This window comes from Bombus huntii, chromosome 13, assembly GCF_024542735.1.
Source record: "Bombus huntii isolate Logan2020A chromosome 13, iyBomHunt1.1, whole genome shotgun sequence".
Classification (NCBI taxonomy): Eukaryota; Metazoa; Arthropoda; class Insecta; order Hymenoptera; family Apidae; genus Bombus; species Bombus huntii.
Window position 1 is genome coordinate 4,322,748 of NC_066250.1, and position 27,025 is coordinate 4,349,772.

The 27,025-nt window shown below is 44.8% G+C and overlaps 1 protein-coding gene across 5 annotated transcripts in view; it reads left to right on the forward strand.

The window, feature by feature from the left end:
* The window catches only part of LOC126872736 (uncharacterized), a 195,671-nt gene extending 169,363 nt beyond the window's left edge, over positions 1-26,308 (forward strand). For 4 of the 5 annotated variants that reach the window (XR_007692150.1, XR_007692154.1, XR_007692152.1 and 1 more), the window contains one exon: positions 18,951-18,992. Coding sequence is in view for 1 of the 5 variants with exons in the window: in XM_050632883.1 (XP_050488840.1) it covers positions 18,951-18,992; positions 24,774-24,805 (74 nt within the window). In the remaining 4 variants the exon portion in view is untranslated. Of the gene's footprint in view, positions 1-18,950; positions 18,993-24,773 lie in introns of those variants that run through there. The other variant, XM_050632883.1, reaches the window with a different exon arrangement.
* The last annotated feature ends 717 nt before the right edge of the window (positions 26,309-27,025 follow it).

Sequence of the window (27,025 nt, forward strand, 5' to 3'; positions counted from 1 at the left end):
GCAAAACGTTAAGGATTTGTTGCGTTTTTGACAAAGGATGGAGAAAATATATTTTTCATGCTTTATAGGGAATAGTATTAATAATTGTACTACGTAGAATGACGTGGGTATCGAAACAGTTAGTACTTGTTACATTCGTCGTTAAACTCGAACGTGTTTTACTTTATTTAGAATATTATGTTGCAACGCGCACTGAATGCATGGTTAATAATAAAATCGTTTAATTTGTATGAAATATCAGTAGGCGTGTTAATATGTATGGTAATTATTCTTCTAATTAGTCTTCGTGATAATTATTTTCTAAACTGTCCGTTCCAAATGCCTCGTCTTTATTACACACTACACGTGTCCATTTTTCAAGCGATTCGCGATGGAGCTCGGCAACTGATGAAAATTCCTGGTTCGTGAATGCATTAGTAATCTAAATAATTACAGGCGTATTTTGTAAAACATCGACTGCGTGCATTTCTACGGATAGAGCCCGGCTGCTACATTAACCCCGTGTCATGTAGCAGTTGTACCGTATTCCTTGATTTTTTTTCTACAGCGAGTTGCACGTGCGTCCGACAGGTATCTATCTATTCGGGTTTTTGTTCCGTGGCTCGCGTTTTCCATATTTCGCTTTCGTTGTCTTCTCGACCGGAGAAAAAAGCCTTGCCGCGTTGCACGCTGCGTTCAATTTTTTATTTTACAATACGTGACGTTTTCGGTGCGGAATGAAAGGGTCGTGTCTGCCGTTGCCACAGTTCGAAAAAAAAGCCCAGCTTCGAATTTGTCTCATTGTCTTCTCTACATACCTATGTTCGTACCACGGCTAAATCAACGATCTCCATCCTCGCACTTTTCTCGTTAATTTTCGCGATAACGGCCGAATATATGTATGTCCTTGTGCCCGTAAACGAAGCAACACACTAGCACGAAAAAAATCGTCCACGAGGGGTGTGGTTCACCCTTGTCCATCAACGCGGTCACGAGTAGCCCCATAGGCGCGTCTTATAGCGCCTCATAGGGTGGAACTACCATGGGGCATAACCGCGTTGCTAATCCGGCGCATAGTTTATACGTCATTAAACCTTATACATCGAAGGGTAGTCGTCAGAGGTGGAAGGGTGGCACGCGAAGAATCCGCGGACGTCACGACGTATATTGCCGCCTACGGCAGTGGTGCGCGCCGCCTTTTCTATCAGAGGGTGAAGGGGGTGGTGGTTGTGGTGTTGCTAGCAGGGCAACGCACAACCCTCCAGGGAGAGCTGTCACGTCGAATCATCCCCCGGAGATATGACAGAGGCCTTCTACCGACGACGAGGGTGACGTCGATCGGCGGTCGACCCCGAAATCGAGATTAAATGTCCATCCACAGTCCCCTCCCCCGCGGCCGCCTCCCACCCCAGCCGCCACTTTGCACACGAGCTCGGTGGCGATTTGTTACGTATTTTTCGGAAAATTTGTCGATACCACGAGCGATTGTTTAGAGGAACGGAGACTCCGCGAAGATAGGCTCCTCGGGTTCTCTCATGGAGAAAAACGTGGATAAACAATAAATGCTCTATGTACCATATAAAGAAATTCTTTAGGAAACTCATAATTATTGATTCACAGACGACGTATGGAAACGAAATGGAAACTAAAACTTTCCGTAGAATTTACGTATGTCAGCGTTTTATAGGTGTCTATCTAGGCGATAGTGCATGATAGTATACAGTATCGTTGATATATCGCTGATATATTCTAAGAAAAATCCGCTTCAAGCGATTCTATTTGAACCTACAATTTCTACTTCACACTGTTCGGAACAACGAAGAATGCACAGTAGAAAAAGAAAATTTCTTATCTGATTTCCTAAAACCGTGACTAACAATACATACTATTTATTGTATTATATTTTATTCAGTGTAAGACGGTTTTAATCACTCGTTTTTCATCGAACAGTCGTTTCTTCGTTTCGCGTACAGAGGAAGACCGCTCTATGATTTTAGTCGAGGGGGTGGAAAGAAGGAAGACGGTATAGCGGCGGAGGGGGGTGAAAGTATGGAGAGAGGTTGAGCGAGGAAGACCGTGCAAAGGGCATCATTCTAATTGCCCCGGACTTCCTTTCATCCCCTTTGTGCGACCCTCGGGTGCGCTTCCTCATCCACCCTCTCCCTCGACCTCCCTTCACCGTCCACGCTCCCCCTCCTCCCGTACCGACGGCTCTAAGTCATTTCTGCGATTAATTTTTCCTTCCAATTTGCACGCGGCAGTAATTAAGGGGCTGGGGGCGCAGTACATCATCCGGCGTTTCGCCGATGCTACGGTTAAGGGGGTTGGTTTCACTGTTCGCGGAGCAGACCGGCCTTCTTCGAAACAATGGCGGCTGTCTTGAGTGGTGAGATAGGATTTCGAGACTCGAAAATCCTCGTGTTATCCCGTTGGATAAATATGGCCTGCCCTGAAATTGTACCTCCGAATTTTCAACCCTCTTAACGATCACGAAATTGTTATAAATTGAAACTAATTACTACGTCAAGCGCTTTAGTATTTTCGTCAGAAATTTTGAAACATTCTACGTATATCGCGATCTCAGCATCTCCAACACGGTCCACGTCTTCTTCGTCCAAGGAGACAGAGTGATTCCGAGGAAAAATATCGTCGATTGGAAGTTGAGTCCTGAAACTCGGAGGATCTGCTACGTCGGCGGCGGCCCTTCGAGGTGTTTAATAACGATAATGCCCGAGATAGGGTGGTTTCGAGGGTGGCTAGGGGGTAGTACACCGGGTCGGGACTTGGTTCATTCACGAGCTCGCTCGTTCGTGCAGAGTTCTTCCCCGTGAATGCGCTGAATGCCTTGCTGCCGCTTTCTCTTTCTCCATCCCTCCCGCCGGGACCGCCTCGTTTTCCTCTTTTTTTCAACGACTTTGTGCCATGCCGTGCATCCATTTCTCTGTAGCTTCGGCCGTGTTTGCGTTTATGGGCTTATCGCTATCTTTAAGAACCACCGGCGACCGGAAGTATTGTCTGCCATTCTGGTAGGTTCCGTCGTCGAGGCCAGTCTTCCATGTGTCTTCGATAAAATAAGAGTAACCACGCACGATAAACGCAAACCACAAACCATGTACGTGTAACGTGTACCTTTACGGAGAAGAAAGTCGAACGCGGAAACGAGCCGAAAAAAAGAGGTAAATCACGCGGACGAGAATGCAAAAAGCCACCCTTGACCTGCTCGTCAGTGAAAGACACGTCGGTGTGAAATAGAGCAGCCGAAAACCGTGCAAGCCTGGACTAAATGAAAGCGTCGGGATCCATCACAATTAAGTGACGATCCTATCAAAATCGGGAAGCGAGTACCCGCGAAACCGCGGTCTTGTAACGTGCGAGTGATAATGCAGATTTCTGGTATAATCTGGCTACATGTGCGTGTGGGTGCCTGTGAGCCTTGTTGTTACGACTTTCACAGTAACTAGAGGGGGGATCCCGCGTTTTACGATACATGACTGGTACACCGGATTTCAGCGTGCGAGCGAGCAAACGCAGGCAGAAAGGGAGAACACAGAGTTTCTCTGGCTGTTGGAAATCGACGAAGCGGTGTGTCGGCTAGCGGGGAGCTGGATTTTCCCCGTGTGTCTGTCGGTACGTCCATCCGTTCGTTCGTTCGTTCGTTCGTCTGGCTGACTGGTTGGGTGGTTGGCTGGTTGGCTGGCTGAGTTTGCTGCCGTTGCATCGAAACATGTAAGTCCAGGAGGGCAATAATAGATCCCACAATGCCACGCGAGCTTTTCAGGGCCTCTCGTAGGTGGTGTGGGATGTAGGTGGAACGTCGGACGGGTTAGGAGGGGGTGGTTGCCGCTAGCGTGGCCTACGAGAGGGGATGGAAACGAGGTAGCTCATCAACTAATGGCCCGGACCGGAACTGAACTACCTTCTCGTACGGACTCGTCTACGTTGCCCCCGTGTGGTGCACGTGTGTGCATACGTCTGTGGATCCACGCGTTCCCTCCTTCTCTTTCTCTCTCTCTCTCTCTTTCTCTCTTTCTCTCTCCATGTCGCTTTTCGTTGATACTCTCTGCCTCGCGGAACCCTTTTTCTCGCTCGTACACACGCTCGTGTCATCCATCCGTCTCTTGCGTCGCGGCGCTCGTCGCGACAAATAGATACAGTATGTTCGTCTTGCACGACGTCTACCAATCTGGATTGCACACGTGCTACTTCATTTTGGATGTTTAGCGTTATTGCTGGATAAACCGCCTCTAGCGATGTTCCACTTGCGCGGAGAGAGGCAAGTGGTTCAAACATTCGTGAAATCTCGTGTGGGACGGTAAGCATCCTCGTGTAGGTTTTCTTTGGCTCTTCGTGCTAATATAAATAATGGCCATTTCAGAAACTGCGCAGGATTAACTGTACTCTTTATGAAGATCTTTGACTTTCATCTTCTCTCCGCTACCTTATTTTATGAAAATTCTTCGTAGGAAATTAATACGAAGGTCCTTTCGTATTTCTCTCAAACTTAAGACATTTTCTGGCGATAGAAAAATACGATAAAATACGATAAAAAAACGATTCGATCGGTTATAGTCAAAAGCTACATCGAATTGATCCAAGATCCTGAAGCTTCGGCTGTAATGGATGTACCGCTGAAAAATACGTGTTCCTCGCTACGACACGATGGACGAATGATAGAATAAGATTCAATGATCAGGGGTGATCCCATACAATGATCTAGCATAGTGGGTCGTGCCTGGCATAACTAGATCACGTCAAGATAAAGTCTATCGTAAATAGAGTTCGTTGTTTGCCAGGTCACGGGACAGGAGGCCGCATAAGGAGAAGGAGAAAACAAGGAGGGCCTGGATGAGAGGGTGGAAAGGACGAGAAAGGAAAGTCCTGATGGAAGGACGCAGCGCGTGAGAGTAGGACGATGTACGGAGAGAATGGAGCTGATCAATATTCATGGCCCGCTTGTAGGGTGGTTCCGAGCAAGTCAGAGGATGGATTTATGCGAATCCTTCCTTCCGATTCACCCTGCAAGAACGAACCCTTTTTCTTTGGTAACGCGATTCCTTTGAGCCTTTGCGCAACGAGAGGACCAGCTTCCGTTACGGTCATCCGACGTTAACGCTCTTTTGCCTCGTGTTGTTTTTTCATCGACGGATAATTACGTTAATTAGCAGCCTGTAAAGCAGGTGAAACATACCTGAAACGTAAACGTTGCAACAATTCTCGAATTTTTATTTCACATGAAAAATCGAAACGAAGAATCATACGTAACGATAAGAGTTTCTTAGTATTTTGTCCAAACTGAAGATATTTTTTAACGTAAGAGGATCGGGCATGGCCGAAAGAACGTAGTAGGGTTAATATCATTCCGAACCGTTAAAGATCACCGCGATCGTCGTAGATGACGCGTAACGACCAGTCCAGGAGTCATCGCCGCGTCCATCGAGATCGTTCGAAGGGTGACTTCAACCCTTTCGCCGTGAAACTTTAAGCGAACGATCAGGGTTAGGGCCGAGGAGTTTTTAACGCTTCGAGAGTTGCCATGGCAACAATGGTAGGCCGTTATTAATCCCCGACGAGAGCGGCGAAGAATAGAGGAACGAAGGGAGAGAAGGAAAGAGGGCAGGAGACAGCAAGGGAGAAGATTCTCCCCAGTTCTCTCTTGTAGCTTCTGATCCTCTCGTTCTCTATCTCCCTTTCCACCACGTGAATTATTCCGTCTCGTTCCAGAGGTGTCGAAGACGAAGGAAGAAGAGAGAGGTGTCGACTGGAATTAGGAGAAGGCTCCGTCATTATAGTCTCATCATTCACTTTTCTTCTGCTTGTCTTCCTTCCTCTTTCTCTGCCGACTTAACCTTGGCACGATGCTTACCTTCTCTTGACCATATCTTGCCTTCGCTATTTTTTTCTCTTCTCCTCTTCATCCTCTTCTTCTTTTCCTTGACTTCTAACCTATCATTGTTGCCGGTGTACAGCCATGGAATCTTTAACCGAGTTTCAACTTAGTCAATAGCGAATATTATAAGTTCTATCTGACAACGTCTGCTGTCGCGAAGACCGTGAAGGAAACGCGAATGGTCGAGCCTCTCGTAAATTTCTACCTGTTCTAATCACAAGTAGAAAGCTTCCCGTCTCTTGAGGCTATGGCTACAGTGAATGTGTGTTTTAATGAATGAAACACCTGAACGCCGAAATGCATTCACGCGTAAGAATCTATGTACAGGGTGGCGTAGAAGAAGTTCACCGCTTTGTCCTTAACCTTAGATGAAACAGTATACGTATATGTGTTTCAATGATAATTTCTTCAATTATTTCAATCGCGTGAGACATGATATCGGTTAAATGGTCATTTCTAGCTGTTTTACGAATATGTGCCTGTTCAATGATATTTTTCATAACATTTATATACAATAGTTGGCTTGTGTCATTTTCTCAATGTTCAGACTAATATTATCAACACCTCAATCGTGGTGCCAGTGGGAGCAACGAAGCCTCCAACGCGATCTTCTCTTCCTCGATTTTTGTCTTATTTCGATTCATAGAATCTCCCTGAATCTTTCGCTTGTACCATCAATTTAGAACCACAGCGTATACTTGATCGTTCTCACGTACTCGTGTTCGTCACACCACGCATTCACTGTAACCATAGCCTAACGCGTGTCTAACGATAGAACAGAGAAGAAGCTGTCTCATTGAATCATCCCGCAGCTCGGAACCGTGAAAAGTCAATTCGAAGAAGAGGCTGGCTGGCATCGATCGGAAACGAGGCGCGGGAACACGTGTTCGCGGACACCCACGTGAAAAATTGCGATAACGTCCAACGGCAGGGAAAAGGAAGGGTGAGAAAGCGGCAGGATATCTCTTCAAATATTCACGACGGCGCGTACACGTCATCGTCGGTCCGCTCTATGGTCACACGTCCGTGTTCGCGTGTGCACGCAAGTTTCTCTTTGGTTTTTCGCGGTGTATCGCGTCGTTTCCTGTATCGATGCGTCGAGTTCCGCGTTCACGTGGAGGAGTTCATCGGAGACGAGCTTTGTTCGCCGCTTACACGCGCATGTGCAATAACGTGCATATGTTTGCACGCGTGTCAGTCGCGTTTTCTCTCTTTCTCCCTTTTTCTCTCCCTCGCGTTTCCTTCCCCTTCCTTTCAGGATTTTTCTACCGATTCGGCGGCGTATTTTTTTTTTTTTTTTTTACCTCTGGATTTTCCTCCACGACCGATCGCGATGCGTCCTCTCCGCGTGTTTCGTCAGCGCATAAAAGGTTATATACGAGCCGGTTGTCTTGCACACATCGCGCGGGGAACGCGCGTGTGGTCCAGGCGGGCGCGCGCTCACACCGCACGGAAAGAAAAGAGAAAAAATTCGAAGTCGAAGGCTCCGTGGCTCGTTATTCATCGACGTTCGGCTCCGGCTGTCAGGAGGCATTATTTACGGGTTTCGCGGCACAGCGAACTATTAATTCGGCCCGATGCAGGTGGTAAATGCGCGCCGACCATCCAACCCGCGTTCCTCACCGCGAAAATCCGTTTCGAGGTTCTGACTCGTTAAGAGGACGCTGTCCTATCGTAATAAAAAAAAAATCAAAGATTTTTGGCAATTATTCCTTATAGGGGAGTCAGTTGATCTTGACATATGTGTCGTAGAAATCGTCCTGAGTAATCTTTAGAAGGTTTAAGCCATAGCTCATTGTTTGTTAACAAGTTGCTTGTTAACAAAAGAGGTTTGTAAAATATGACACTTATTTTTAATATTAGTAGATATACAACGATTCCCATAAAATATATAAATTTGCTTCGTTAGATAGATTAGAAATTCCAAAGCCAAATTGATCGATTATGTAAAGATACAAATATTGTTTTTGAAATTTTCGCGGTTAGGTTAGCATTCGAATGATTTTGTTGAAGAATTTCGTCTATGAATCATCTAATTATTGAGTGTTTTATATGGCTGGCCAGATAGCCTGATTACCAAACAAGGTTAATTAGTATAAAGTGAGTTTGAATAACGTTGACCTTGGTGTATACCCACAGCAATGTCCTTCCTTGGTGACCTTTAGAAGCTTTAGGCATCGATCATTCTTCGCCGAGAAGTTATTAAAAAAAGAAATATAAGGAACACGAAGCTTATCCTTAGAGAACGTGAAACAATCGAAACAGGGTGTAGATTTTCTCTACTGGATAAAATACAGAACATGAACTGGAAAACATCGTTTTCCAAATTTACGTATTTTGTTAATACTTCACAATTTTTTCACAAATCATCCTGTTACAAATTATCATGTTTTACATGGTTACCAAAGTTATAATTCTGTTGGAAGATTCAATGGATGCTTGAAATCTGTTTCACGCAATTTAACTTCGAAAATCAAAATCAAAATCAACGTACAAGTATCGAAAGAACGCAAAGAATTGGCGAAGGAGAAACAGAAACCAGTAGCCGACCGTCGACATAAGTCTGTTAATCAGACACAGTTCCCAAAAACAAATAGAGCGAAAAGACTTGAAAGAAATTATCGAGACAGCGGAGCTTCGAAACGAACGACACTGTCGGCTAATAAAAACGAAGTATTCGATTCTATTAAACGTCGACTCGAGGGGAGGAAAGTCCTGTACGTGGCGCTTTGGAATATCTCGGGAAAAAGAACGCGTCGACAGACAGTTTCTCCGCTCGTCCCCTCGATTGATTACTGTGCAAGCCGTGGATGGGTAGGAGAGTGGAGCGATTTTCGCAGGAAGTATCGGCCGGAAGGCGGGATACGCTTTGAAATGCGAAAGACGTATTCCACGACCATCGTGGGAGGAAAGGAGAACGATATTTCCTATTTCTCTCTTTCTATCTTTCTCCTCTCTCTTTCTCTTGTTCTCTTCTCTCTTTCTATCGAGGCGGCAGCTCTCACGGAGTAACGTTGATCTAATAACGGGACAAACGTCGCGCGAATCGCATCCCGGACGGGATTTCATTTCCTCTGCCGTAGGATGAGCGGCCGTGAGCGGCGACGCCGGCTGTACCGCGCGAACCAGAAGAGGGAAACAGGGAGGACAGAGAGGAAGGATCGATCCTTCTGCCGCGCAAACCCCGTCTTTCGATAGCGTCGCCTCCAGCTAGTTGTCGAACAAAGCGTCCCGCCGATTCGTGCAAGAATTCGCTCGACAGCCGCTTAGACTGTGAAACGCGTGTTATGTAGCGACTGAGGGACGCGTCCTCCGGAATCACCGGGAAACTTTCGATTCTCTACGCTCGCCTACCTTGCCTGACACTTTGGGAAATTGCTTGGCGCGGTGGAATCGCTTCGGATGCCGCGAATCTTCGATTAGCGAATTCTTTCGCGGTTTTGTGCGAGAGAGAACCAGACGCATGCTTTGATCCTTATCTTGAGCATCGAATCGCGTATACAAATTGGATATTTGTATATTTTCCAAGTAATTCACGACGAAGTTCCTAAAACGTTGATAATTATTGGTTTGTGAACGAGCAGTAATTTAAGTAAACGTATCATTAATTTACAAGAGTAATAATGAGAAATAAGGGTGAGAATGATCAATAATTCGAGTATCGGTTTTCTTATCAAATTTTCATTTCGAAGACATAGATCGACGTAAAAACAGAGAAGGCGGAGAGTCCAAAACGGTTCTACGATATTTTCGTAAAAGTATAGAAACTTCTTAAAACTTGCCAATAAATGTGAAACGTTCCACTATGTTTCCTCGGCTAGAGAATCAAATTAATTTCCAACAACTTCCGTTAGGGAATTATTCCAGTGGAATTCCGCTAGGAAAAAATTTCAAGGATTAGTCGGAATAGTGGTGGAAGGGTAAGAGGATGTAATCGCGAGAATAACGCATTAGGACTCGCGACTGGCGGGATGCAGCGGCCGGGTTTCACGGATGAACGAGGGCGCCGGGCGTCGCACCGCCGGAAGTGCGTCTAATGCATCCGTCTGGGGTCACGCGTCATCTCGCTTCCGGCACGGCCATTACCTTCGGTAAAACGTTTCGCAGAGGGGAATCACCACTTGTGCCACCTCTTCTAGGGTTTCTCCTCGCCGATGATTCAGGGTCTCTGACTTATTTTTGCCTTTAACCAAACTAACCTTTTATTATTACACGTACTTTCAACCATCCAACGACTTATCTGAGTGCACAAATAGAAAATAAAAAGAAAGAAAATGGCATAGAGGGAAAGGAAATTAGAAAATTTGGTCGAACGATTGATCGTTATTGATTCGACGTAGAGAGAAGATGTTGTGAAGTTGTTTGAGATGAGACAGGGAGTCGAGAAAGGAGCGAAGACCTCGAGTTACTCGAGTGAGTGGAACTCCATGGGATTAGAGAGCGTAGAATGGTGGCCGCGTCGAAAAAAGATCCACTTGAAGGAACGAGCCAATGGGACAAGAGCCCCTTTACCTTACGAGATTGGTCGGAGCATTGTTTTAAGGGAGGCCCGACGCATGCGTGATACCATGCGTGGGAGGACCGACCACAGTCCACGGCTCACGCTACCAGATGATACTCTCGACCATAACAAGATCCCACCGATCATTTCTGGGACCGTCGCTGCTCGCTTTGGGCCTTATCAGCTATTTACTTGCTGCTGCATCGAGTAATTTGCGAATTCCAATCTTTTGAAGCTGATATTCAGCGCTCTGTATTCGTTAGAAAGAAATTCCTCTTTGACGTTTGTGGTTGGTGTTTTAAAATTTTTGCAAAAATTCTCTGACCGACGAGTGAACTCGTAAATTCGAATCTTTTGAAAGAAAAATTATTATTTTCGTTGAGTGGAGCAACCTTATGTCGATTTGTACTTTTCTTCGAAATTTTAAGGTTCTGCCAGAGCAACCGTGAAATTGGTGTAATTCCAACACCTGTTGTGTTGTCATGAACGTGTCGTTGTTACGTATCGTGCCATAACCGCAAGGTCCGTAACGATACTCTACTCGTTCATGTTGTCACGAGCAATTGAGACGCAAATGACGATTGAGAGACGTATATCAATTAAAAACCGTACGAAGCATTCTCTCCTAATACATTCATTCGTTAATTTTTGTACAAATTGATCAGTTATTTTGTCTAATACAGATAGTCGTACTTCGTCATCGATCTTGTTCAAGTAACTACTTCAAGAAAAACTCTACGTTTTTATTTATGTATATTCGTGACCTAGAAACTGCTATTACGCAGAAATATTCTAAATAAGGAGAGGTCTGTACTATTGTACCCTTGAATGTACATTATGTTTTGGGTTACAGGGTCTAGGGAACAAATGAACTAAGAAATAAATTTCTATTTATGTTCTTTGTAGCTAAAGCTATAAGGTTAACTTTTTTGATAATTCATAATAACTTTTGCTATAAATATACGAACGTGCTTCCTATTTTTTTATTGTATTGTAACACTAAGAAAATAATGACCTGGATCAGCACAAACTTATACCCTTATTTATTTCAATATATTTTTCTATTACAAATTCATCCACTTGCTCTTCTATCAGTCAACCTCAACAGATCTTAATGATCGTTCGCTTATTAAACAATTGCTGTCTTACGTTTATCGATAACGAACGATTCTATTACATTCGATCTATTATTTTCGTTAATTTCCTATTCCTATTACATAGAGTAGGGATTTCGACAAAACCTACACTTGGGAATATCCGCTAATTTAATCGTAAAAATGAAAATGAGAGTTGGAAGAAAAAAAGACTTTGATTCCCGGGGAAGATTAAATAGATAATTAATGGAAGTAAAAGTTCGAAGAAAAACGACTTCAGATTTTATCCTGGAAACGATTGACCACTCTAAGTTCCTCGAGCAATTTCAAACTAAAACTTCTCGGCTCTTAAGCCCTCGTTTCTTCGTAACGAGACTAATTAGCACCAGCAATCCTATCGTAGTTTGAAAAATCAGCAGTCGATCAGCAGCATGAAGGACGATGGTCAAACCATACCGTAGACCAGACTCTTAATCCTGTCTGGTCGATCGTTCTTACGCTACCAGGAACTATTTCCCTGGCGTAAACTAACAAAAATCTTGTCAATAGGTAAATCGATAATCTCACCCGGTTTTTCGGAGCCTAACACATCCGCTGTTGCTTATTAGCGAAATCTCCTGGCGTGAGGCAAAAATGAAAGGAATGTTGGTGAAAAAGGGAGATGCGACATAGACGGAAGAAACAGAGAGAAGAAGAGGGTGGATCGGCGGAGAAAGAAAGCTTCGGTCTTGAAGAGGAGAAAAAAAGGTAAAGAAGAGAGAGCACCTGCCTTCAAAAAGGCCGCCGACTCGATCCGTGCCGCCATTGTTATCCATAGTGCACCATACCGCGAAACAAATACACCCATACAACAGCAACCAGCATAACTGCGAAGAGAAAATCAGAGAGGTGAAGTGGCAACGTGGTCGGTCAGATTAGCACTGCTTAGCTACCACCTTCTGCAAGCTCGCGTCGACTCGTTTCTTGCTAACTATGTGCCCTGCACGGACGCAGGCTTCAGATTTTTCTCCGATTTCCTCCTTTTTCTTCCATTCCTTCATTTACGTACGCTCGCTCGTTGTTTCGTTCCTGGTAAATAAGTCGCTTCTTTTCCCCTGTGCAGGCCCTTTCACGGTGCCATTCCTCGTCGTAGACGACGTGCAGCATTGTATTTCTGTTTGCACGTGGTAGACATTGGCAGCAGGCGTTTCGAACGGCTTAACCGACGGATTAATCAACGATCGGCAATTATTTTCATGTAAAATATCGAAGGAGGTTGGGGGGTAGAAAGAGGGTGGGTTCGTAGATGGGTTAACGGGATTAAGCGGCACGCATGAAAATCATCCAAGGCGTTTATTGTTCCGTTGTAAATAATGGTCGCGGCCCCCGGTACACAATGGCGGAGACCGAACCCGCGAAGATTAAGCGGCATTTTCGCGTGCGGGGGCGAGACTGCTCGAGCAGGAAATAACCAACGAGAAAGAACGAAGGAAGCTGGAAAGTAAGGGGCGGAGGGGGCTCCGCCTGGCGTTTGTTTAAATTCGAGCGACTTCCGTGGCCTGAATGAGCCCGACTTTTATGCATTATGCGTTGGCCCGCACGAAAAATCCACGTGGTGACACGGAAACGCCGGGGGTGGAAAGAGGGCGAAGAAAAAGGGAAAGAATGGTGGAGAACAGAGGAGCGCAAGGAAAGAGAAATTTGGAGAGAGTGCCCAGTCGCTCTTACGATGAACGATAAAAGATTTCACTCGGCTTGCTACCCGCTCCCGGCTGCCGTGGATGGCTGGGCTCCGGTTCTGGCGAAATTTCGTCGAGAGTGGTCTCCCCGGGTGAGCGGCAGGGGCGGAGGGCAGGTGAAAAACGCGCGGAGGCAAAAAAAGGGGTAAAAAAAGGAAGAAAGGCAAAAAAAAAAGAAGGAAAAATATATAGCCGGGCGCAGACACACGACGCCGTATAGGTACTTAAAAAACAAACACCCACACAGAGGCAACGCGGACGGAGAAAAAAATCGAGCCGGAGCCATTCAACGGCGAACGAAACAACAATTCGGTCGTCCAATTAATCGCGAACAACGTGCGCCGAGAAGAGAAACGCGCGATTCGAGAAATCGAATGGGCCACGCCGAGCCGCCAATTTTTTTGCTCCCGCTGAATGGACCAATCTACAAGGATCCTGGACGAAATCTGGGCTGATTTTTTTCTCGCCACCCTCCTATTCCTTAACCCTGGCTGCGCCGAAATTCTCTTCGTTGCATCTGTGTTGGTGCACAGCAGCGTTTCAGAAGCTAGAGAAATCTCAAGCTCTTTAACTCGTCGCCGAGATTAACAACCCCCTATATCGAGTATACGCGGAGAACCGGAGAGAGAAAGAGGGCCAAGGAACCATTCAGGAACCTTCGCCGTCGAATTCTTCGACTCTTAGTCGACTTCCTTTCCCTCCGGCGCGCAGCTATCGCGCTGCTCTTTTTATCATTCACCGCGATATTTCCACGGCGTGTTCTCGTGGAGGATCCCGAGGAGAGGGTGGCGGAAAGATAGACGAGGACGGGACATTAATAAGCGTAATATATTAGGGAGTCCTTTGTGAGATGCGAGCGTCTTTCAGCGGCGCGTCAAGCCGAATCCTGGCGGGCCGAGTATCACGATGAAAGGAGAGACAGAGGGAGAACCCTCTTCGCCCCTCGAAGGATAGACGAAGAACGACAGTTTGATGATGAAGAATGAGGGGAGGAACGAAGGAGGAGGAGAGAGAGAGAAAGAGAGAAAGAGAGAGAGTGTAGGAGAAGGAGAAAGCTGATCCGCGGTGTGCAAGTTATGTATGCGCGCGAAGAGCCCAACGGGATTCAAAACCACCCAGCATCCGGCCTCGAGACAAATGTGTTCCATGGCGCGAGACAAAACGCGTGACGACTCGTCGTCATTCGTTAAGCCGTTTTCAGGCTTGAACGGCGACAGAAGTAGGGGAAGGGAAGGCTATGTTCGAAACCAATGAAATCTCCGGTGAAAGACACCTCCTTCTGCATTCCTTCTTCGGGGCCGCGTCATTACTCAAGAGGAATACGTGTCGCGAAGGACATTCCTCGCGGCCCTTTCAGAAACCTGTCGAAGGGGATTTCAGCCGGAGACGCGAGCATCCGCGTGGGCAGAATACATTTCGTACGATGCTAGCTCGACCAACCGGCCACTGTCGTCGTTGCTTCCCAACGTAACGCCACCATTTTCGTAATATTTCACCAAGTTCCCAGCGAATATTGCGGAAAGTTTCTAACGGAACGTAGTGAGAGAGACTTTTAAAATTTGGTTGTAACAGGTCCGCTACACGTATTGAAATATAAATACTTAAATAAGTCGGAAGTAATGGAAATAAGGATCGTATCGAAATTGTCTATCGTTATATCCCTAAGAAAGAAAAACGTAGTAGCCCGATATATTTAATTCTTGTTGAATAGATTTCAATTTTTCGTGACATAATGCACGTTGTATCGTACGGTTGCTGTGAGCGTTAATCGTAATTAATCCAACTATATCACGAAGTTGCAAAAATTGTCCTGTAAAGAGTAATACGTTTCTTTGATATGATATTTTTCATAACGTATATATAATCGTAGATATCTTTATAACAATTACATAATGAATATTCTCTTACAAAAAAAGAAGAAATTGAAATACATTGAACAAAAAAGAATGAAACGAAAGCTACAGTATTCACTCGATTTCCTGAAAAAAGACAAACACCTACACCGCTCATTTTTGTTACCAATCCTTCGATTGTTCAATAGTTTCTATACCGATTAGTATGCAATACCGAGACCTGTTGAAATTTCGACAAATTAAAATCTTTTCACATACTATCGACGATTAATATCGACGGTTCTCCAAAGTTGAAAAGCTGCCCGTTTCTGTAACGCAGTAACGTTTCTGCAGCAAGAACGACGAGGATGCGAAGGGTGCGGAGGCGATGGTTCGGAGGTGGTTGACGGGGCTGACGGCAGGGCCATCCTCGAATAACGCGAAGCGTAACACGTGGGCGCAGAGTGCCCGGAGAGAAGATAAACGGATTACGGCCGCTTTGTGTCAACGTGATCCGCTTCCCGTGCACCCGAATCCCAGCACCGTGCTCGCCGTCCGTTCGTTCTCAATGGGATATTACGCGCTCCAATGCTGGTAACACTGTTCGGTCTGCAGGATGTCGCTTCGACTGATAACCAATTTTCATTACTGTTAATTTAGGGGCCTGCAAGTTGCCGCCGTGAACGCCCGTTCACTCGCGGTCTCTTCTTAACTTTGTTGCTGGGAGAATTCCTTCGGCAGGACCGACAGCTTCTGATCTTTCAATGGGCCTTAATCGGATATTTGACTTGCTATGATTCGTGCGAATATATTGGTTTCTTATATCTTTGACAAGCAGATGTGGATGTTTATGCATTTACGTCGAGTGCAAGTGTGAAGAAATGAATACGAGCATATGTATAAAAATACGTGGAACACTAACATATATATATTTTTTGTGGAATTTGAAATATGAGATAGTTTTATTGAAATTCAGCCTCCGTATCAGTACCTATAGGAATATTTTTCAGATTCATGTAAATCCGCGTAACGGTGTGAGTTTGATAAAGATTGACAAGTAATAAGAGTAGGCGTAGATTGCTGCGAGAGATTTAATTGAATCTTTTCGCGCAGACTACAATACAACAATAGGGAGGGCAAAAGGTCGAAGCCGCTAGATCGTATTTAATTGCGAAAGTGTGGTGACCAATGTGACGCCCACCCTTCTGCAGACAAATATCTGTAGCGAAATGATGAAAGTTAACGTATGCTACGTACTTGAAAAAGTTCTCCAACTGCGTAACTCTTCTATTTTTACTACTCTTGTCTGCTCCTGTGTCGCGGAAAATAAAAATTGTCCACGATGGCGGTTATGAAAATAATTGCGCGGCTATTTGCACGGTAAGCTCTTTGATCCAGCAGCGTAAAGCAGGGCATATAGCGAGAGCTCGGCAGAATGTCGCACGACTTCCGGACGATCAACTGAATCGTTGTTCTGTCACGCGACAAGGTGACCCAGTCAGGCCGCTGGATGACAGGGAGACGAGGCTATTGTGCGACTCAGGATCGGTAATAATCGGCGTCTAACAGTCTCTCTCGCTAAAGACCAGATGGAGCAAAGACAGGTAGAGGGAGTCGCTGTTGGAAGGAGCGACTTGGAGGGAGACCCTTGATGTAGATCCATCGCATTCCCTTCTCGGAGGATATCTCCTCATTGTACTCGCCCCTTAATCAACAGCCCCGTGCAGTCCTCCGTGGCTGTTCGATGCTTATTGATATAGCTCACCCCCGCCTACAACCGTCTCTCAGAGCCACGCATGAATCTGCGCACGCGGAAATTTGCTACGTGTCCTGGAATTAGCTTTGACTCGATGCAAACGAGCTTTTCTTGCTCGTTGTCGAACTATTACCAAATGATGAGCGATATAAATGCAACGACGAAATAATGTTTATTATCAGATGATAGTTGAGCGTTTCTTTGAGCTATACATCTGTAACTATATGAAAATTCGTAGGTTATTATAAGAAGTGAGTAAAATATTACTTGTTGATTGCGTAATTGGCAAGAGAGTGGCGAGCTGGATAAGTTAGAATAATAATTTTTCATGAAATATAACGTATCGAAATATAACGTAAAATTCTTTTGGTCGCGAGAAATTGTTTCTCATTTGGATTCTAACGTCAACTTTTGCTATCTCTTCGTTTATTTTCTCTTCTCTAATCGTAACATCTAATGTGTTTAGCAAGCGGAATCCCTTTTACTGCTATGTTTACTCTTCGTACCATTGTATTCTTCTGTATACGATCGAATAGATTGGTAAAACACGTGCGAAGCACCCGTACAACAAGATTCCATGTAACGAAACATGTCCGCATCGAGGACTAGCGATAAATCTCCAATTTTGAATCAATTTCCCTCCGTTTCACATAGAAAAAGCAAACGCAATTTCACATTTAAACACAGAGTTTAACAATACACGTCACGATACGGAGGACCATCGCCGCTTAGACGTATTATAATTTTATCTTGAAATATTCTGCGGCGATTGCGAGATGAATGCGATATCGCGTGATGTGAAAATTTAATATTCGATAAGCAATATTTGTTTCGTTATTAATACGCGCCGAGTATAACCGGGCATACGATCGCACGGCGTGCATAGACCTGTGGGTTGAATGGGCGTTTCGTGCGCCCACCGTCAGGTATTTGCATGACAACGGGGATGCGCGTATGCATCCCTGTCCTCGGTACTCGCTAATTAGCCGGTACCACATACCGGCGCGGATTAACGAGAATATTGCATTTTTAATAGAGTTCAAACCCCCCCCCCCCCCCCCGCGGTGTGCCGCGACCAGATGATGATGGCAGAGAAGAAGGGCGAGGGGTAGCAGAGCAGAGATTTCAACGACGACCACGGTGCATAGATCGTTGCTTCTGAAGCATCAAACACTTTGATGTCCTTCTTTGTAGGGTCTGAAAAGTATCAGTTAATTATTCCCTGAAATAGATCAGATAGATGTTTGACATTTTTATCACGAGACTTATGCTTCCTTCTTATTTACGTTTTTAAGACTCACTATTTTATTTGTCCGTTTATATTTCCAAAGCGAAACAACAGTCTTGCGAAAAATTCGTTGTGTTTCAAATAGTCAAAGAAGTAATAGCGTAGGAAATAAAAAATTGCTTGTAAAAGCTTTAGCGGAGACGTTTAAACCTGCTAAAATTGACATGAACTGCTGTAAGAGACATATAAAGCGTTCCAGTAGATTTCGACAACTATTCGCCAGTTTGAGTGTTCGCAAGAAAAACGTACAGTATATTCTTCTTACAAGTGAAACAGCGTCGATTTGCGATTGGGTCGACTGTGTTTTTTTTTCTCTCTCTCTCTCTCTTTTTTTCAAGGAATCGTAGCGATTGATGTAGGAAATCGGAAGAGCTACACATCGACCGAATGTACAATTTTTCCGTGGGTGAGGGGGATCGATTTAGAGGCTCAAAGAAAATCCCGCGTGCATCCCCGGGGTCCAGGCCGGTAGTCGGTTGGTTCTCTGCTTGCTCGTCCGCTCGACTAGCTCCGCTGATTGCTGCTGCATCTTTGATGACCTCGTCCAGACAGAGAAGAGGGTGAGGATCGGGGCCACCCCTGCACGGAATGCTGTGCAAAGAGTGAAATGTTGAGATTGATATTTTAACAGACGGATTACGTAAGAAGGGCCCGCGCGTACGGGGGATGGGAAACTCGAGTGGTTTGCCTGCGCGAATAGAACGCACCGAGGAAAGTGGATCTCGGCTGGCCACCCGTTGATGAATGTTTCATGGGACCCTGACACGATATTTAACAGATCATGCTTCGAAGGACATCGTAACCTTGCGAATTTCCCTCCCTGTTACTCATCAACGATCTCTTCTTAGTTTCAAGAACGTTGCCATTAACTTTGCAATTTTCTTTTCGTTTACAGATTACCATACCCTTGGTCGTGATCGCGAAAATGCCGCTTCTGGTGAGTGATGATTTACAGAATTTCCTTTCTAATTGATAATAGGAAGATTGACAAGAATTTGATTCATTCGTTTGTAAGTATGAAGACACCGAAGTATTCACCTTGTTAAGACATGGAGAATTATTAGGAAATTATTAAATTTGATAAGAACTGTTATCTGTTTGAGACCTGGAACTCTAAGAAAATCCATCTTAAAATTCCAACATCTTCGAGAATTCTCGTTGAAAATTAATTCAACGGAAGACAATTCTTACTCGTTTCGAATTAATAGTACGATTAGCAGATTCAATATACGTAGGTAGAATTGAAAAAACAGCTTGAAATTTTTGAACGGTGGTATATGCGCATCTGTATCCAAAACGACGCCTCTTTACTGCTGCGATCAATTTTGGTATTCGCATTACGTTCGTTATTTTTTAGTTGCATAGATTTTTCACAGTTTCCTGTTCAATACGACGCGAATTTTTTCCATAACTTTTCTATCGAGGATTGTAGCGATCAACGCACAATTTTCCTGTTACTGTTGCATGTAGTTTCAACAGGCTTTTGTCGAGTATTCTAAAATTTCAAAAAATCTGATTGACCGATTTGCTAAATTTCGTTAATAGTCGCGTTTTATACTACAGGCTACTAGATGCTCTAATACTTACATACGCATTAACGAAGCTGTACTTATCCATTCGAAATCAAAATCACGTCAGTTAATGATAGTTGATCCAACTTTTGCCTCTCGACTCGGAAATATTCTCACAAATATCATTCGTATCGAATGAGCCGTTGCAAATATCGCAGCGCAATCATGGAAAATCACCGCTTGATGAGTTGCTGACCCATCAGACACCTGCACGCGATCGAAGGTGTAGGTCTTCCGGCGGCGAAATCAAAGCGAGCCTCCGCCTCGCAGCAGCCAACCTTGCTCGTCCGTGATTCTCATCGGTTTCTAGCTCTATATATAGAGAGAAGGAACGCGTACGAGCTGGCTATCAGCCGGCGAGCGGTTATTAATCGATTCGTTGGCCGAATGGTCCGCGGTACTTTGACCTTGGTAGTCAAGCCTTAAAAACTGGCAAGATGTAAATCGTGTACGTAGGTGACCATTATCCGTGAGGGAGAACCGCCGCCATTAATCATCGAGTATTTAATTTACGCGCGGTACACCCGCGCCCAAACCGTCCAAAACTCGATCGAGCTCGAAAATGTCGATTTAATCTTCCCGCCTTCTGTTCCCCGCCGTCTTTCAACCTTCGAAACTCACTCGCCCGTGTTTCGACCTTCTTCGTCCAGTGTTTTGCTGCTCTCAAGACAAATTGTCGTCACGAGTACACTTGGGAACTTGTTTTCTTCCGTTTTTTTTTTTTTTTTTTTTTTTTTACGATGTTCGATTATGTAAAATACATCTTGGCCTTCTTTGGCAAAACTTTTCTTTCGCCAGAAAATGTACATTACGGTTCGTAAGACAATTTTCGATGTAAAGCTTTAATAAAATAGACCTGTAGTGTGAAATATTCAAAACACCATATAATTTAGTTTTTCATCGCGTAATTGCAACATCTACTTATGTCTACTTAAACGCTATCCAACATCTTTCAAGGAATCTTTTTTCCTTTCAACGAATGAACGACATTCAACGCTATAGTGAACGTCAAAACGTCTACCTAGTTTTTTTTCTGATTTCTAACGTAGAAAGATATATTATCCAAATATACGGATAACTTCAAAAGCAATTACCAGTAGCATTCTTCAATAATATTTTCATCAGTCGTCTAGTATACTATTTTCATTCGCGTTCAAAAATCTATGTACACGGCCGATTGAATAGCGTTCCGTGTAACTGTACTAATTACAGCAGCCCCATTGTGTTCCTTGTAATAGCACTAATTATGTCACTTCGGCTTCCAAATATCGTTACGTAACATTCCTCCAGCATCTTCTCGCGTTGTAGTTTGATACCTTAAAAACTTCATAAAGCGCGGATCGGGTTTACGAACGAACCGTGGATCACAGACGGCGGTTCAATTAACCGGCATCGAGATCGTTCCGCGTCCTTAAAGCGAAAGACGCGAGAGGAAAGCGTGGGCGAGTTGGAGCGCGAGCAAACGCTGTGCGTTATTAATAACCGATAATTTAATACGTTCCCAGCCATCCAGCGTTGCTCCAGCGCGCTCTCGATTCTCCTTCTCGTGCCTCGATACTCCTCCGCGCGTACATATGTATCAAGCGTACCTCCGACGATCGATCCGACCTGTAGACGGGGCTCGTCTATAGGTATTGATCTAGCGACGACTCGAATGAAACGATGCCACTGATCCGTTTTTGCCCGCGATGACGTATTCCTTGGGACAGGGATATATTTATTTGCAGTGCAGTCTGGAGTTTTTCTCGAGATCGACTTCTTATTTCATCGAACCTTCCATTGCCAAAGATTTCCCCGATGAGTCGATGTGCATCGAAGAATCACCTTGATCTCGCGATCGTTTGGAATTTTTCTTATTTTTCATTGTCTTGTTTTCTTTTTCTTTTTCCTCCTTTTTTTTTTTTTTTTTTTAATTATGCTTGGTAATTTGAAATGGCAGGAAATTAAGAAGAGAGAGAGAGAGAGAGAGAGAGAGAGAATATGCATTTTGTTTGCTAGATCGTAGCGAGGACGCGTTTCACGGTGACATCGCGGATGGTGTAAAATCGCTGGAGACTCGCCTTAAATATTGTAGCATCTCATTAAAAACGGCCGCTTCGACGCGTCGTCGAATAATGACGCTATTCCCCGCGGTGAATTCGCGCTAGCGACGGCTTGCCTTTCGTCAATAAGCCGTCGCTCAAAGAACCGTGTTGAACAATATTATTATTAAACAACGGCGAGGTTTCGGGTCGGCCGGCAGAAATTACTTACAATGATTCATCGTGGTATTTTTTCTATTTCGCCGCTAGAATGCATAGGAGGAAGTAAGGAAGATCTGCCAAGACCATCTGCATGATTTTTTAAACTACAAAACTCGCCGTTGAATTGACAAACCACGTAATTTTCTCGCAGTCGTTAAGGTAAGGGCGAGAAGCTTGTTTGCTTTGAGGAGAGTCAGCTCTCAAGAAAATGTGTATTTTGTATAATAGGAGTTCAAGTTTGTTAAACCTATCGGAGTTCTAATTATAATATCGTCCAAATGTATAGACTTTAACATAGGCGCAAGAAATTTTCATCATTCGTTTGCCATTAATTGGTATATTTTAGTAACGTCATATACATTACTGTTGATATAAATCAACTGGATTGTCCAGTTTATAATTATAAATAGCGACGTGTATCGATTGATCTATTTCCTTTTCGACACGAATATTAAGATATGTATTGCGTGATCAGAATTTCGACTTTGAATTTTCCGAATGTATGGAGGATTACGGTTAAAAGTAGAATGGGAATGGAATAGAATGGGCAAAGGAGTATCTGCGCTGAGATTCGACGACGTAATATTTCGCGGAGGTGGATTTACATCGAGCCAAAGTCCCAGCGTGGGCGAAATCTAGACGCGTCGGCAATCAGAAACACATTATCGGACGAGAGCGGCTCGGTAATACGTCCCGCTGCGCTCGAAAATATGCTCCGCTCCGCTTTGCCCGACGCGTTCACCGAACGAAAAAGAAAGGAAAGAAGGAAAATGAAATGGGACAGAGTGATCTTTGCTATCGACGTCGCAGGAAACGTGAACGCCGCGTCGAGAGCTCCTGAGCCGTCGAAAAAAACGGATTTATGATTACCTCGAGGAATTTTCAAATTCTTCTAGTCTTGCTTTTTCTCTTACTTGGAGCCTATTCGAGCTAGACTGGTTGCAGCGAATGCAGTGGATGTGTGTCATTTTGATAAACATGTCGGAGCAATTAAATAAATACGAGAACAACGCGATATATCACGTTTCCTATTGTTTGCAGGGAAGATTTTCAAATTCAATCACGTTGTCGATGTCACCAAAATGGTTTACGTATAATAATTGTCAACGATGTATACGTAGAAGTTTGTAAACCAAATGTTTCCTATAGTGAGTGTCCAGATACTTTTACGAGCCAGTGTATGCTACACGTACATTTGTCTGAGTACGATTATGTTATTTCGGTCGTTAGATGTTTCATTTGTCAGAAAGACAGTTGATCGTTGAGTATAGTTTGAGAAAGACGGTACTGTAACTTTGAAGTATCGTACCATCGAATTGAAAGTCTATTAAAAGGGTGGACTGAAGAGAATTCGCGAGAGCGGGAGAGAATGAACGATGAGCGTGTCGCGATAGACCGCGGCAACGTTTCCTTGTCGGCGTTTCATCAGAAAATGGCGTTGTGAGACGCGTATCAAGTGCCATTCTTCGTCAGTTTCAAGATGAATCCGCGGATCCGCTGCCACAGGCTGCCACGACAAATCCATGCTTCCTCAATCCTCGGAACAGCTTCCCTGGTCGATCGATCCCCATTCACGTTGTAGAGGAACGACCGAAATATCATCGAACGCCAGTCACGGGATGCCTTTCGAAGAATACTATGGAAAAAAATGCCGTGAAACGGCCGTGTCTCCGTAGAATTCATTTTAATCATCTCCACCTTTTTCCTTCGCCGGGAGACTCACCTTCCGGCCACAGAGGAGAACTTTCTCCCTCTCCCCCTCACTCTTTACTCCACTTTCTCTCTGTCTCTGTCTTCTTCCACCCTCTTCTATATCACCCTCTCTTTCTCTCTCATTTTTCCTCCCCTTTCTTCTTTTTTAATTTTCCAGCCTCTCTCTGTCCGCCAGTAATCACGGCACTATTACACCGAAACGTTTTTGATGAATTCGTCAACGAACCAGTTCGTTTCTCGGTCTCCCGCTTCTTCTCGCATTCTCTTGCCGCTGGTATATCTCTCTTTTCTCGAGCGGAGCGCCTCCGGGCTGTGTGACCACGAGATCTTACGAGCCTGCGAGGCCGTAAGGAAGCCTCTCGTTCACCGGCGGCGTCGAGAAAGACCAAGATCGGGAACAAAAAGCGGAAGGAACGAGCAGTTGGGAGAAGAAGGAGAGTGGAGCCAGCTATCCAATCATCCAGCCAGCCAACGAGGAGGGCGGCGATCGTCCGAATAATATTTCGACGTGCGGAGATACTGTGCGGAGGGTGGGAACGGGCGAGAGGTTGGCTGGTTTGGGGCGGGAAAAACCGCGAGGGAGAAAAAAATAATATCTCTGTTTGCTCGCCATCGTGAATGTAGGACTCAAGATAGCGGCACGGACTCGAGGATATTTTTTCCACGGCTAAATGGGTCGGCTGTCTTGAGTTCGCGGATTCATCTTGCGGATTCCTTTCAGGATGCAAGCACAGCCTATTCAGGGAACGGGTCGAGACGAAGGGATATGTTGGTGCGGCATTTAAAATCCTCGACCGCGGCCGGGGGATCTTTTGGATCAATTGGCTGAAAAGCGTTGCTCGATTTTTTTTTCTTTCTCTCTCTCTCTTTCTCTTTCTATCTGATTCCGGGACTGCATTATCATATTCATCGGCTTCAATCCTCGAGACTCGGTTCGGTTTCTCTCTTCAATCTGACTTTTATTCCTCGTTGCCTGGCGGCTATACAATTAATTCGGGTCGAAATTTTGATTTTCAACGGATAATTTTTTCATTCGCTAAAGTTCCTCTGTAAAGATCTTCAAGTTGTTTTCCACGCATCTTTTCTTTCTCTCGTTGCCTCCCCTCCTGCCAGCGCCGCGTGTAGACTTCCGGCGGCCCGAGCCAGCTTTTCTTGCCACTTTCTTAACGTTCCTTTAACGTCTTTCTATAGGCATACGAGAGAAGCAAGAAACAGCATGTTAAATGCAAGAATGTTAATTAACAGCATTCACCCGACGCCAGACGAAGAATCATGCGCGCACGATCGGATTCAACCTCGTACGTCTACTCGTTGACAATTACGGTGCCGAGACAGAATCTTGTATTACCCCTGGTTTCTCGGTACAAGAACAGCACTCGAGCATATTTTCTCGACGATCCATAAGAAGAAGAGGAGGCGCGCCGCGAATCGCGAACGTCGAACGAGCGATCTTTCCCATTGAAACAACCCTACCCTTTCCACCCGTTTCCAGCGAATAATTATTTTAATTCTACGAAACGCTCGCGGCGTGGCACGGCGCTCTCTTTCCGTGCCACCGTGTAACCGCCAATCGCGGTTCGGCGCTTGGTATTCGAAGCCAGAGAAACTGCACCGCGGCTGTTTTCTTCGTTCATCCACGTTCATCTTCTTCTCTTGATTCTTCTTTCGGCTATCAGAGCGTGGAAAGGGGCGAGAGATCGGCGAACGGAAGCTAGTAGAGGAGGAGAAACGAAAGGGAGAGAGAATGGAAAAGACAAGAGAGAAACGGAGCGCGGGATCGGATCGCCGGTGAAGTAAAAGAGAAAAGGAGAGGAAAAGAGCGAAAAAGAGGGACGACGGCCGACTGGACCATTCAAAGTTCCCAGGAGGCAACAAAGGGCCAGCAACGAGCTGATCAAATTATCCAATTCATTTGGATTGGCGAGCGAGCGAGCGAATAAGTGCTCGCCGTTACCAAGAGGTCCACTTCACTGCTTTCGAGCACCATTCGCCGAGCTATAAGACGCTACCGTCCAAATTTATGCACGTTCCATGCCACCACCCCCTGTTTTCAAGATACTAGAGAGCTTCTGACAGTGTTGCGGAAGACCAGCGGCTACTGAAAAACACCATCGACTCTCATCTTGCTCTTGTCTCGACGGAATACGAAGATTCTTCATTTTCCCAGCCGAATAAATGGAGATATTTTTGAGCGCGTACAAGCGCCGAGCGAATTGATACGACCGCTATGAGAAAATTTCTGAAAAGAAATTTCGCGAGGAAAATACAGACGAGGTTTACGCTATGCTCGAAGAAACGAAAATTTCTATGAAACAGCGAGATCTGGAGTATCCCACAAGATAATTCAGTTTGATCTTGGAATTAAGCACGCGTTTTTACCAATCTTTGCAGCATTCCAAAAACGCTGATCATCGCGAGCTGTGCGTACGATGTTAACGAAACTTTTTCTTTTCAAAAGATATTCGCGATCAAGCAAATTAATCCGATCTTCGATACTATATCGCATTAGAATACCTTCTTCATCCGCGAAAAGAACGTGAAAATGCGAAACGCAATAAAAATTAATCTACTTTGATCTAATAGTGTTTCTCACCCGCGAAATTCCCGTGTATTCGTGATTTCTCATAAATGCGTAAACAGATGATGACGGTAGTTCGACAGTGTAAAACGCGCGAATAAATAGACGTGGTTGAAAGAATTTATAAAAAAAAAAAAAAAAAAAAGAAGAGGCTGAAAGATTGCGGAGGAACGCGAACTCTCCCTGCCAGGAGAACGCTAAACGACAATCTCGACGTCAAACGTCGACGTTCAGGAAACTGGGAGGAGGCCGCCTCCCCGGCCCCCGACATCCCTTCTTCTCGTCATATTTAATAACCCACGCACACACACGTTCACGAAGGTCCACGTACGGGCATTAAACTCGGCCGAGTGCGGAGGTTCGTTACGTACAATGCACCGCTGATTGACCAACCAGATCCGCCCTGAAGTGGCGCACGGTTGCCGTCGCAATATCGGATCACACCGTTGCCCCAATTGTCAGCGCCGCTATCTTTCCTCCCCTTTTCGTATTTTCGTCAGGTCGATTCCTTCGCTGTCGTCGATTTGTCGATACCTTCGCAACACCATCTATTTTCACCCTTTTTTCACGCCTCGAAAGGGTTAACCGATCGAATCCAGTCTACTTAACCGCGGTGTTATTGTCAGTGAAGTTTTCTGTGATTTTATTGACTCTTTCGTACAATTCAGTTAACACCATTAGTAGACGGATTTTTATGCTTTTATAGGAAATTCGGAAGTACAAAATCACACAGAATGCACATGGTGTGGAAAAATGAAATATACGAAATACGTATTGTTATTTCTAACAACAGTTAGAAAAACAATTTTCTATCGATGTTCTACTTTTTTAATTATATTCTGGAAAATACGAATTCGCATGAAAA